The 12,266-nt window shown below is 39.3% G+C and overlaps 1 protein-coding gene across 3 annotated transcripts in view; it reads right to left on the bottom strand.

Annotated features, from left to right (window-relative positions):
• Positions 1-1,139: 1,139 nt before the first annotated feature.
• Positions 1,140-12,266, bottom strand: part of STX7 (syntaxin 7) — a 42,121-nt gene continuing 30,994 nt past the window's right edge. Inside the window, exons 6-10 of one of the 3 annotated variants that reach the window (XM_045499642.1) lie at positions 11,774-11,826; positions 10,883-10,979; positions 9,402-9,474; positions 4,919-5,001; positions 1,140-2,509 (exon numbers count right to left, since the gene is read on the bottom strand). In XM_045499642.1, coding sequence (XP_045355598.1) covers positions 2,417-2,509; positions 4,919-5,001; positions 9,402-9,474; positions 10,883-10,979; positions 11,774-11,826 — 399 coding nt within the window. In that variant the 3' untranslated portion in view covers positions 1,140-2,416. Of the gene's footprint in view, positions 4,135-4,918; positions 5,002-9,401; positions 9,475-10,882; positions 10,980-11,773; positions 11,827-12,266 lie in introns of all 3 variants that reach the window. The other 2 variants (XM_045499644.1, XM_045499643.1) reach the window with 2 other exon arrangements.

Below are 12,266 nucleotides of genomic sequence, written 5' to 3' on the forward strand. Positions count from 1 at the left end.
GAGTTGATCCCATGCCCACTAAAGACAAGCTGCTTTACGCTGCGATGGCACGCGTTATTCCTTTGCCACCAACCACCGTGTAAAACCCAAACACGTTCCTGCTTAATGGCCAGTACAACAAACACTTTATGCCACACTGTCGCTCAATGTAAGCACAGAGGCTGGTTAATCTCAATCTGCGTTGCTCGACAATGTCTTTGGAGGACGTTAAAACGAACAGGATGTGTCACCTGATGAGGAAGCTTCTTCAGTTTCAGACTCAGTTGGACTCAGATTCAAATATGTAGACAGTCGTACCACTACTCCCATTTTATTGTCCACAGTGTAAGCTTCACCTTCCAAAGCGATTCTAAAACTAACCTAAAGGAAACTTCAAGAACCTGAAAACCTTTGCTATTATTGTACTATGTTTTTCGTTTTATATTTTCAAATCGAGACTATTCTTCGTGTTACAAGCATTCCGGGGTAAAATTTTCCCTCAAAGTGAGTATGTCTCAAAAGAATGCAAGCCACCAAAGTTCCTGTTTTTAATCACTGATCTGTGTCCCAGTTAAAATAATTTATAAAATATTACTTTAAATGAAGGTGCTAAAACCATTCAAAAAGTATTAAGTACTTTTGCTATCACTGGGAACTCACCATGAAGTGAACAGAGTAAGTGAATGTGCTTATATGAGAATAAACATTTTATCAAGTACAACCATGGCAAAAAATTGAGCTGACTTGTGGGAGCCATTGGGAGTTTTATGTAGCTGTAAGATACTGGCTTCTCACCTGAAACAGCACACTTCTTTCATGCTCAAGCAGGTCTGGTGGGCTTGCACTGACCTCAGATCAGGTAGTATTTGTACAAATTCCCCTGCATAGCCCATCTTGTTCACTAAAGCAAGCTGATTTGGGAAACAGAGTCTCAAAGCTTCTAATCACTCACTCACAAGAACGTTTTCTACAGTCTCCTGTAGGAAAACAATGGGAGTTTTGCTGACATGCAAGGCAGCTCCTACTAGTAGCAAAACTTTTAAAGGTTGCCAAAATAAAACACTTTGAGTAAACTGGTACTCCAGAAAGACAGAAGGGCTGCTGTATGTCAAGTGCTGGTCCCACCAAAGCAGAGTCCTCACACAGTAGAACTATCCAGACATTTTTAAAATCATCTTTATTCTGGTTGCAAAGACACGCTTTACTTAACATTTTATTTGTTCCCATTTGGAGTCTCATAGCTTGCCATGTAAAACACTGACTTCACTATCAAACTGCTATATAAGAACATTGTTATAAAATACAAACTATAAACTAAGACAAACTTCTTTACAGTATTCAGATTAGTGCATCAAAACAACATTGATTTAAAAAGGCAAGTGGTTAATTGGCAAACATCCAAATTGTTTTCTAATGGAGGATGGTACAAAATGGTATGCAAGGTAAACATTAAATTTTAAGTGTTAGTGCTCAAAAACAATAATTCTGGGAAAGTTGCTCCCCAAAAATAATTCTGACCCAAGGATACACATGTAGCCATAATTCTGAAGGATTTCAGGGAAGGTAATTAATTTTCCATCCTAATAGCTGTGGAAGTACACAGCAGAATAACAAGTTGTATCTCCAGGTTTCTAACATAGTATGAACTGATTTTTCATACTCTTCCTCCAAATTACATTTAACATTTATAGTGACTACACATACCCCAGCAAACATCAGACTTAAACAGGTCCTATGCAAAAACAATTATCCTTAGTATTTTACTAGGCAATCTACAGCAAATGTTTAATATATACACATCAGGAGGATGAGATATTCTAAGAAATTACTCACTGATTTCATTTAGAGTAAACGAAGGTCTTAAGAGAAAACCAACAATAAAAGTTAAATAGATAATTTGTGCTGTTATGAACCAGAAAACGAAAGAAAACAAACCACCACAAACAGGTGGGTTAATTTTCCCTACGTTACTGAGAATATTTCCTCTGCTGGCCCATATCAAAATTAAATTTGAGATTTTTAATTGAAGTCACACAAATCTGGGTGCATGTCACTCTGTGACAGAGACAGATGCACACAGAACACGAACACACACACACACACACACACACACCTTTAAATTTACTGATTCCAAAAGCTAAGTCAACAGGGCAAATAAATTATAAATGAAAGGCATATACATCGTGGACAAAACCTCAGTTACTAGATTGAAAAGCACAGAAGTTATGCCAGCAGTGATACCAAGAAAAACTTTCAGTATTAGAAAACATCAGATTGAATCTAAAAGAAACTTCCCCCTGCCAAATAAAAATAACAAAGTATGGGAGCCATCCTTTATGCAGTAGCTTTAGAATAATAATAATAATAAAAAAAATGATTACAGGGATCTTCGTACATAATTTAGAGAATGTAGTGCAACAGTGTGCTCCTTTATAATTCAGCCTTTCACTCTCCATATGATGAGACCGAGAATTACAAGTCCGATGACAATGATAAAAATGATGATGCACAGGGTTTTTCTGGATTTGCGCTACAAATGCAAAAACAAAAAAACATGTTTGTATGTGTAGGGGAGCATCTCTATAGCAACTGAAAAATCATATGGTTCATTTCTAGAGTAAAACCAATAGTAATTAACTGCCCTCAGATTTTTGGCTATACTTTTTTGCTTCTCCAAAATCTCTTCAAATACAAATGGCACTATTCTTTCAAAAAATAGTCTTCTTAAATTAGTGGTTTAATTCAGGGGCTAATCATTCAACCTTTATCGGTCATTTCTCTGGGCTTAAAAAAGAGACGCAGACAAATAGGTTACTGACTTAATCAAAAGACTGAGGTTACCTATGTGTAAAAACTAAGAACAGCTTAAAAGCTTACACATTTTAAAATTTTTATCAAAGAGCTGCTCTTCAAAATGAGTTCTCTGAAAATATCAACAAACATGAATGCTTGGCAATTTTTCCTGAAGCATTAGTTTCCAAAATTCCCATTCTTCAATATCAACAGAAACTGCATGAAAAATCTCAACATACAAATAAAAACCAAACAGCTAAAAAGTTATAATACAGTCATTTAAAATACAAAGGTTAAAAGTTTTGTTCCGTTCTTCATTTCTGGCCCAGTTGTAGATTTCCAGATTTCTTTAATGGCTTGCATATCTCACAGCAACATGCAGGAATCCTTTTTCTTACAAAGTAAAAAAATCTGTAAATTTTCTTTGTGTCGACTAGGAGTACCATAAAATTTCCAGAAAGATAGGTTTCTGTGAAATTCTCCTGAAAACTATAATGACTTTCCGTATACCACATAGTCAGCAACTTTTTCAACTGAATATTCCTCATAAATGAAGCACGATTTCTCTGAAGTTTCAGTAGCATCCTGCCTGCGTATTTTCCCCAGACTCCATGTGAGTACCACAGACACAAGTATAATACACCTTTAAGAACAATCACAGGCTCCCCACTACAGGACATCTGCGCCCAGGGCACCCTCGCTAGCGTGGGGTGGGGGGTAGGGTACTGCAGCGATAAGAGCCTCTAGCAGCTGCCCTTCCACTCAGGGTTCACCCACACTATTGAGAAGTGCCGTATTTTGCAGAGACATGACTTTAATACCAAGGCCTCCAAGGAGAACTGGAGGGAAGCTGCTTTTCTCCCCAGTGCTTGTGCTGCATGGCTCTTTCCTTCTCCCTCCAGGGCCCGTGGGGTTAAGTATGGGGCAGCTCCAGATACGGAGGTGAGAAGACTGGGAAGATGTGCTCCTTTTCCCCAGGGTGGAGGTAGGCTGGCCCTTCCCCGAGCAAGGGGGAAGTAAAACTTGGGAGACATATCTACACCCCTCCAAAATCCAAAAGCAAAACAACATGGCAGGTAAGCCTAGTTACGGATACATCCTGCTAACCGCTATGTTTTGAGCAGTCGTAACCTAGCATCTGTGCTATGTGGGTGTGTTCAACTATTTATGAATGATACCTCCAGTCTGTGACATTAATTCTGCTGAGCCACACACCTGAATCACTGGCCCACAGAAGGTAAAGGTGAGTGACAGTTACTGCATCACTGAATACAACGGGCTGTAACTCAGCAATTTCTATAGAGCTTCATTGTTCTCAATGTATCACCAAGGATGCAGTGGTTTGTCTAGTGAAAAACGGCACTGCAACGAAAGGAAACTTCTGGGGTTAGTAACAAAAGTGAAAAGCAACTGAAAATACCTAAGATGGTGACAATATCTTAGATATTTTATAAGAAGGCAATAAGGTCTGAGAAAATAATTATAAACAACGACAAAAAGGGGAGTTTTAAAAGGGCCTTATCCTTATTGTCTTCATATCATAAGCTATATGAATAGCTCATGGTCCTAATGTTGGTGGAGTACTTTCACATACTTTCTGTTTGTCACATATAGAGGGGACTCCCTGTATTAACCTGATTCACATAAGAGATCAATTCATTCCTGAAGGGTCTGCTGAATGTAAACAGAATACCTAGTGATCAGGGGCACTCCAAGTGAATATATTGCCATAGGAATTAAGAGAACTCTCTAGAACAAAGATCTTTGCCTCTTTGGTGCAGAAAGTCATGGACCAAAAAAAAAAAAAAAAAAAAAAAGCTGAAAGGAAAGAGTGAGAGAAACAAAGGGTGAGGGCTGGCATCAGAGATCACCAGCTGTGAGAAATGCCTACTAGAGGTATCTCCTGCTCCCCTCAGGACTCTAAACACTGAATTTCCTATCCCTGTGGGCCACAATTCTGGTTCAACCCTGGGAACAGACAGGCTATTTTTTATACTGACCAGGTATCTGACCTGTCTTCCATGGGATTTTAAACTTGAACATCTCCAGCTACTTTACACCCGACTGATCTCTCGATCTCTCTCTCTCTCACACACACAGAGCTGAAACTCAAAGTTATGAGGTAATTTACTGCGGTAAATATTACCTGATATTCTGCTGCTCTTGACAGCTGCTGGTTTGCTTGCTGAACGTGCACCTCCGCGTTTTCCACGTTGGCTTCTATGCTATCTTTAAAAGAAAACAGACATACGGACATGCAAAACTGCTAGACGGGTGCTGATGCCCCAGTCAGAGGGCTGCACACGTCACAAGATTTCATTCAACGTAAGATCAACCATGTTCACTATTCCAATGTTAACATTAGTAGTATGTGGGTGAAGTCAAAATTTTTGTTGAATTGGCTGTAACTCTTCCCTGCACTATTTCTCAAATGATCCAAATGACACACAAATATTTGAAAAGAAACTGGATCTTCTTCACTACAACACAGCCCCAGGTCTACCTGGTTACCCCCGAAGTGTACTATTTAGTCTGCGGGCTCCAATGGCCAATGCGGTACTAAACATCTAACAACTGTTCCTGAGGGTAAACAGAGTATCGAAAACCAGCACTTGCTCTGTGGTCATCATCAAGCTACTTCTGTGCTGAAACCCAGCCCCCCTGGGGAACCCACGAGCCTTCGTAAGTTCTCCTTCCCTAGCTGCTCTGGCCTACAGGTGGAAATGGGGTCACCCTGCAGCACGAGATCACTGCCTCTCCCTCCTCCCTACCAACTCTCAAAAGTAGAGCTCATGCTTGCAAATGCGTCCAACCCCCTTGTAGCAAACATCTACAGATCTCATGGTCTTTCCTTCATTCTTGGAATATTTTAGCTCTAGATTCACTTTGACGCTTCTCCTATTACACAACTGGAGATTTCACCAGCCAATTGTTGACCTGCTAATACTCGGCCTTCTCAGTGCCCTGACCACACTTTTTCAATGACTTTGCCTATTCTCCTTTTCCGGGCACCGACCTCCATGATTGTATCCCAAACCTTATCACGACCAATAACTGCAGTTTCTCTATCAACTCAGTTCCACACCTCAGTCTCTGAGCATCACGTGACCTTTACAGCACGCTCTTTTGAAAACCATGACTTCACTGACCCTAGCACTATGTCACTGTCCCTCAACACACTTCCTGTCCTCACTTTCCTCCTTACCCAGCTGAGATCCCCAGGGCCACCACTTGCCCACACTTTCTTACATTCACCCTTGGCTCCCTTGCCACCTACTTTAGTCAGATTTATGTGACAAAACCCCAACCTGAACCCTTGCAGCTGACCATGGGTGCAAAAAACCAAACTGACATTAATTTATTTCACCTCAAATTCCTGACTGCCAAGCAAACCCACCTCATTTCAGCATATCCAAAAATTGTTGATTCCTAGCCCTCTATACTAGCTGGAGTTACAGATTCCTACATCTTAGAAAATGGCAACATCATTGTTTTCCTGGGCTTGGCTAAAACCTTAAAGAAAGAGTTGTCCTTGAATTAATTCTGTCTCCTATCCACATCCAGCCAGTCAGTAAATCCTTTTGGTTTTACATTTTAAAACTATCCAGAATTCCACTACCTCTCACCACTTTGCTACTTCCATCTTTTTATTTTATTTTATTTTATTTATGAGGAGAACATTAGCAGGGGAGAGGGACGGAAGGAGAGAGAAAGAGGGAGGGCGAGAGGGAGGGAGGGAGGGGGAGGGGGGGTGGAGAACCTTCAGACTCCATGCTCAGTGCGTGTATCATGCTCAATTTGTATCAAGTTGCTTGATTTGCGAATATTGAACCACCCTTGCAAACCGGGAATAAATCCCACTTAATCATGGTGAATGGCTTTTTTTTTTTTTTTTAATTTACATCCAAATCAGTTAGCATATAGTGCAACAATAATTTCAGCAGTAGATTCCTTAGTGCCCCTTACCCATTTAGCCCATCCCCCTCCCACAACCCCTCCAGTAACCCTCAGTTTGTTCTGCATATTTATGAGTCTCTTCTGTTTCGTCCCCCTTCCTGTTTTTATATTGTTTTTGTTTCCCTTCCCTTGTGTTCATCTGTTTGGTCTCCTAAAGTCCTCATATGAGTGAAGTCATTTGATTTTTGTCTTTCTCTGACTAATTTCACTTAGCATAATACCCTCCAGTTCCATCCACGTAGTTGCAAATGGCAAGATTTCATTCTTTTTGATTGCTGAGTAATACTCCAATGTATATATAAACCACATCTTCTTTATCCATCCATCCATCGATGGACATTTGGGCTCTTTCCATACTTTGGCTATTGTTGATGGTGCTGCTACAAACATGGGGGTGCACATGTCCCTTCGAAACAGCACACCTGAATCCCTTGGATAAATGCCTAGTAGTGCAATTGCTGGGTCGTAGGGTAGTTCTATTTTTAGTTTTTGAGGAACCTCCATACTGTTTTCCAGACTGGCCGCACCAGCTTGCATTCCCATGCTGCTTCCGTCTTGATCCAAGGCAACACACTGCCCACCCAGATTGCAGCGATCACCTTTTAAGTGGTCTCTTTGCTTTTAGTCTTGCCCTTTGATAGTCTGCTCTCAAACTAGTAGCCAGTGTGAGTGTTTTAAAACCTAAGTCAGGGCAGGTGCCTGGGTGGCTTGGTTGGTTGAGCATCCAATTCTTGATTTCAGCTCAGGTCATGATCCTAGGATTGTGGGATCGAGCCCCACATCGGGCTCCACACTGAGTACTGATCTGCTTAAGATTCTGCTTCCCCTTCTCTCTCCTTCTGCCCCTCTCCTCCATGTGCACTCACTCTTTCTCAAAATACAATACAATACAATAAAAAAAAAAAAAACAACAAAAAACTAAGTCAGATGATAACACTCTGCTCAAATCCTCCTGTGGCTTTCCATCCATTAGTAATAATAAAAGTCCTCATAATGGCTCAGGATCTTATATGATGCTGAACTTTATGATTCCTGACATCATCTCCCACTCCCTCTTACTCATTTCATTCACCAAAAGCATCAGACATGCTTCTACCTGAAGGTCTTTGCACCTGTCCTTTGCTCTGCCTAGAAGATTTTCTTTCACTTACTCCCTTATTTTCATGAAGTCTTCACTAAAATGTCACTTACCGGTTAGGTCTTACCTGACTACCCTAGAAAAGCCGTTAACATTCTCTACTGCAAGCAGCCCCATCCTCCTACTTTTGCTATTTTCCCCGATAGCACTAATCAGCATTTACTTACTTTTCTTTCCTTTTATAAAAATTCTCTCTCTCCTCCAATTAGATTATAAGATTCATGAAAGCAGGGTCTTTTACCATTTGTCTAATTTCAGCTAAATCCCCAATGCCTAGATTTGTGCTTGCATATACTAGGCACTCAATAAATATTGACTGGATGAATAAAAGAACTGGTTTTTGAAACTTTATCCTGTGATCTACTGCAACTACAGAGAAGGGTAAGAATGGACACAAAATACTTATTTGTAGCAAAGTATAGGTCCAAGTATTTAAACTGAACCAAATTCAGAAAATATACTGAATGTATCTTTAGATACATACACTGGTATCTTCATATTTCCAAATGATAAAAATGATCAGGATTTTGATCAGTCCGGATAGTTATACCTTAACTGAAAAGCTATCACATTTAAAACTTATAGGGAGTCTTAGTCACTGATTATTTTTTAAAAGAATCTATAAAAGAATGCTTACCATCTAATACAACTAAATTAATCTACCAAAAAGATATTAGAATAAATGATTAGGCAAATAGCTACCTATTCCTTCTAATCTAAAAGATAAGATAGCATGCACAATTATAAATAGCACAAGTTTCACAGAAAGTGCTTGGTGGGATGAGAATTAACAGGGGTTGAGATGGAAACCAGGGGTCCTGCAAATAAGTGGCAATGAGGCTATGTGGTGCCTTCCATGGTCTCTGCAGCAGAAGGTTCTGATTAGATTTAGAGACTCAAATAAATGAAGCTGGTTGATTTGATCAGTAGGAGTCAAAAAGAAGATCTGTTTTAGATAATGCCAAGGGTAATGCTTTGTCTGTTGCAGAGGCTGTGCTTTTAATACTAGGGGGTCTGAAAGAGAGAGGGGTTACTCTCGGTTGAGAAGTAACCACAGGTAGAGGCACCTGGGTGGCTCAGTCTGTTAAGCATCTGACTTTGGCTCAGCTCATGATTTTGGGGCTCACTGAGTTTGAGCCTGGTCGGACTCTGTGCTGACAGCTCAGAGCCTGGAGCCTGCTTCAGATTCCGTGCCTCCCTTTCCCTCTCGCCCCCCAGCTCATGCTCTGTCTCTTTCTTTCAAAAATAAACAAAATATTTTTTAAAAAGGTGGGGGGACACTTGGGTGGCTCTGTCAGTTAAGCATCCGACTTCAGCTCAGGTCATGATCTTGTGGTTTGTGAGTTCGAGCCCTGCATTGGGCTCTGTGCTGACAGCACAGAACCTGGAGCCTGCTTTGGATTCTTTGTCTCCCTCTCTCTCGGGCCCTCCCCCGCTCACACACTTTCTCTCTCTCTCAAAAATAAAAACAAAACAAAAAAGAAGTTATCACAGGTAAATTGCTATAGACTGTTCCTACTTCAGCAGGGCTTACCTATTACATCTCCTTGCTCGTGAATCATCATTCCCAAATCTTTAAATATTTCATTAATATCCATAATATCAGCCTGAGAGAAAAAAAGCACATATTAACACAATCAGAAATTCAGCCCCCAACCCACAAAAGGCAAAAATTAAGTGAGAATGCATGTAGACTTAAACCATAAATTTTGGAAATATCAGGAAACTACTTTACTATAATTAATCCTAAGTAACATGACCTTGAACAACTGTAACCAGTTCTTTAAAAGTAAGTTTGTGGGGCGCCTGGGTGGCGCAGTCGGTTAAGCGTCCGACTTCAGCCAGGTCACGATATTGCGGTCCGTGAGTTCGAGCCCCGCGTCGGGCTCTGGGCTGATGGCTCAGAGCCTGGAGCCTGTTTCCGATTCTGTGTCTCCCTCTCTCTCTGCCCCTCCCCCATTCATGCTCTGTCTCTCTCTGTCCCAAAATAAATAGAAACGTTGAAAAATAAATAAATAAATAAATAAATAAAAGTAAGTTTGTGACGTTAAAAATACCAAACGAGGCAGCATAGAAACCAGGAATCTATGAGAGAAGGGCCCTGGGTTACTGAGTTTATGTTCATGTAATCTGATAGTTTTGTTATCACTAGCAGTAGTTCCTCACAAGAGTAAAACAAATTATTGTTAGGCTATATTTCTAGTAAAAACTTACACATCAATTTGACACTGTAAAAGTACAAAACATTAGGTATAAATTTAAAGTCTCACATTAATAAATTTGATTATGCAATGGAACAGTGATGAAGAAGTTATAAATTTACTTTTCTTTAATATCCAGTAACTTTTATTTTGCCCTATTAAAGAATAAAGTTTAAATATTTTATGGGGGGGGGGCAATTTACATATTCATCCTGTGCCTTATTTCCCCACCTATAAAATGGTGATGATGACAACATAGTTAACTACTTCACAGTTTTTAGGGGAACTAAATGAGATCATGCAAAAAATTGATCACATGGGGCTTGCAAACCCTTAATAAACTGTAGCTACTGTTAGCTATTATCAGCCCACCTTCTAGAGAACAGGTGGGTTCCACAAGAACTGAGGCTTACTAATCCCTTTAGAGCTCTTTGAGGTCAAGAACATGTTTCAGAGAAATAAGATACGTGTCAAGCCCCTGTCCAGTCTCACTCAGGCGGGTCTGAGGTGTACCACGTGCTACGGAAGCCATCCAGGCTCCCTGAACACACATCTCTGAACTGAGATTTCCTCCGTGTGAAGGACCTGCGGGGGTGACCTGACAGGATAAAAAACAAATCTGGAGACGAGGGAGGTCGGGTCTCTCATTTTAGCACAAATTCTAAAGAGATTTATTTTTTAAAAGGGAATTATTCTCATTGGTAAGAAATACCCCCACACTGATACATTTAGTTTTCTTTCCCAGCCCCTCCCCCAGAATTGTCACAAACACACTGAGAACACAGCTGCCACCCAATGGCCACACAAAGCTTACCTCAAGTTGCCTAATAGAAGATTCTCTCTCATGAATAAGGCGGAGGTCATCTTCTGTAATTTCTTCATCCTGCACCTGCACCTGAGGTTGAGCTTGGCTAACAGGCAGAATATGGAAAAAAAAGCAAAAAAAAAAAAAAAAGACTGGTATTAAAATAGTAGGAATTCTTTTCCTATTTCAGAAATACGAAATAGAGTATCTTTCCTTCAAAGTCAGAGAACTGCTTAAATTTCTTATTTAAATTTTAAGACTATAACAGAAGTATTAATCACATTTTCTCATGTTTCATTTCATTTACATTACTTTTTAGAGTTAATATTTAATTACTGGAAGCTATATTTAGCAACTGGGTATTTCTTCTTGGTTGACTTCAACCTCACATGAGGAAATAATCTACATCAAATAATAAGTCAATAACATTTATTTGGATATATCATTATTTACAAATCATTACTGCTATATTAAAATATTATATACATTATATATATATATTTAATATTTATTTTATTTATTTTGAGAGAGACAGAGCAAGTGAGCAGGGGAGGGGCAGAGAGAGAAGAGGAGAGAGAGAATCTGAAGCAGGCTCTTGCACTGTCCGTGCAGAGCCTGAGGTGGGGCTCGAACTCACGAACCATGAGATCATGACCTGAGTTGAAATCAAGAGTCGGACACTTAACCGACTGAGCCACCAGGCACCCCAGCATATTTTATATATTTATATATTTTATAAATAACTATTTTGAAAAAAAGTTCTAATTTATTGCTATTTATAAATAACTGAGGATATTTAAGATATAAGAAACTGAAAGCTTTCATTTTGTTCTAGAGACCATAATATATAGAGTGAATTTGGAAAATTATCTTTTGATCAGTATGTTTTGTATTTCTTACCTTTCCCAGGATACAAGATTCCTTTCCTTTGAGGTGTCCTCAGGAAAACCACCCTGAATAATTTAGTAATAGGATAGATTGAGAAAGGGCAAAGAAAAACACACAACACTCACATTTTCTCTTATAATAATCTAAACTGATTTATGTACGCATGTGCACACGTGGGTAGAGAAAAGAGAAATGTTCTTGTTCTAATTTTTTAGGTCAAGTGCTTCAAGTAATATTAAAATTGTATCCTAAGCTGACAAGAAAGGAATTTATTAAATATTCCAAACGGCCAAATAATAAATATTATTTGATTAAAATATAATATAGTCCTGGAACCTCTACATTAAGGAACAAGGAAACATCTTGCAATAGTTTCTAAGGGAATATAAAATTAGATTAACTAAAAATTCCACTTTAACTTATCCTTATATTTATTTTCTCTTATATTTATTTTCAATATTCACACAATAATTCACTCTGTTCATTTTCATCATTTTCATATAAG

This window comes from Leopardus geoffroyi, chromosome B2, assembly GCF_018350155.1.
Source record: "Leopardus geoffroyi isolate Oge1 chromosome B2, O.geoffroyi_Oge1_pat1.0, whole genome shotgun sequence".
In the NCBI taxonomy this organism is placed as follows: domain Eukaryota; kingdom Metazoa; phylum Chordata; class Mammalia; order Carnivora; family Felidae; genus Leopardus; species Leopardus geoffroyi.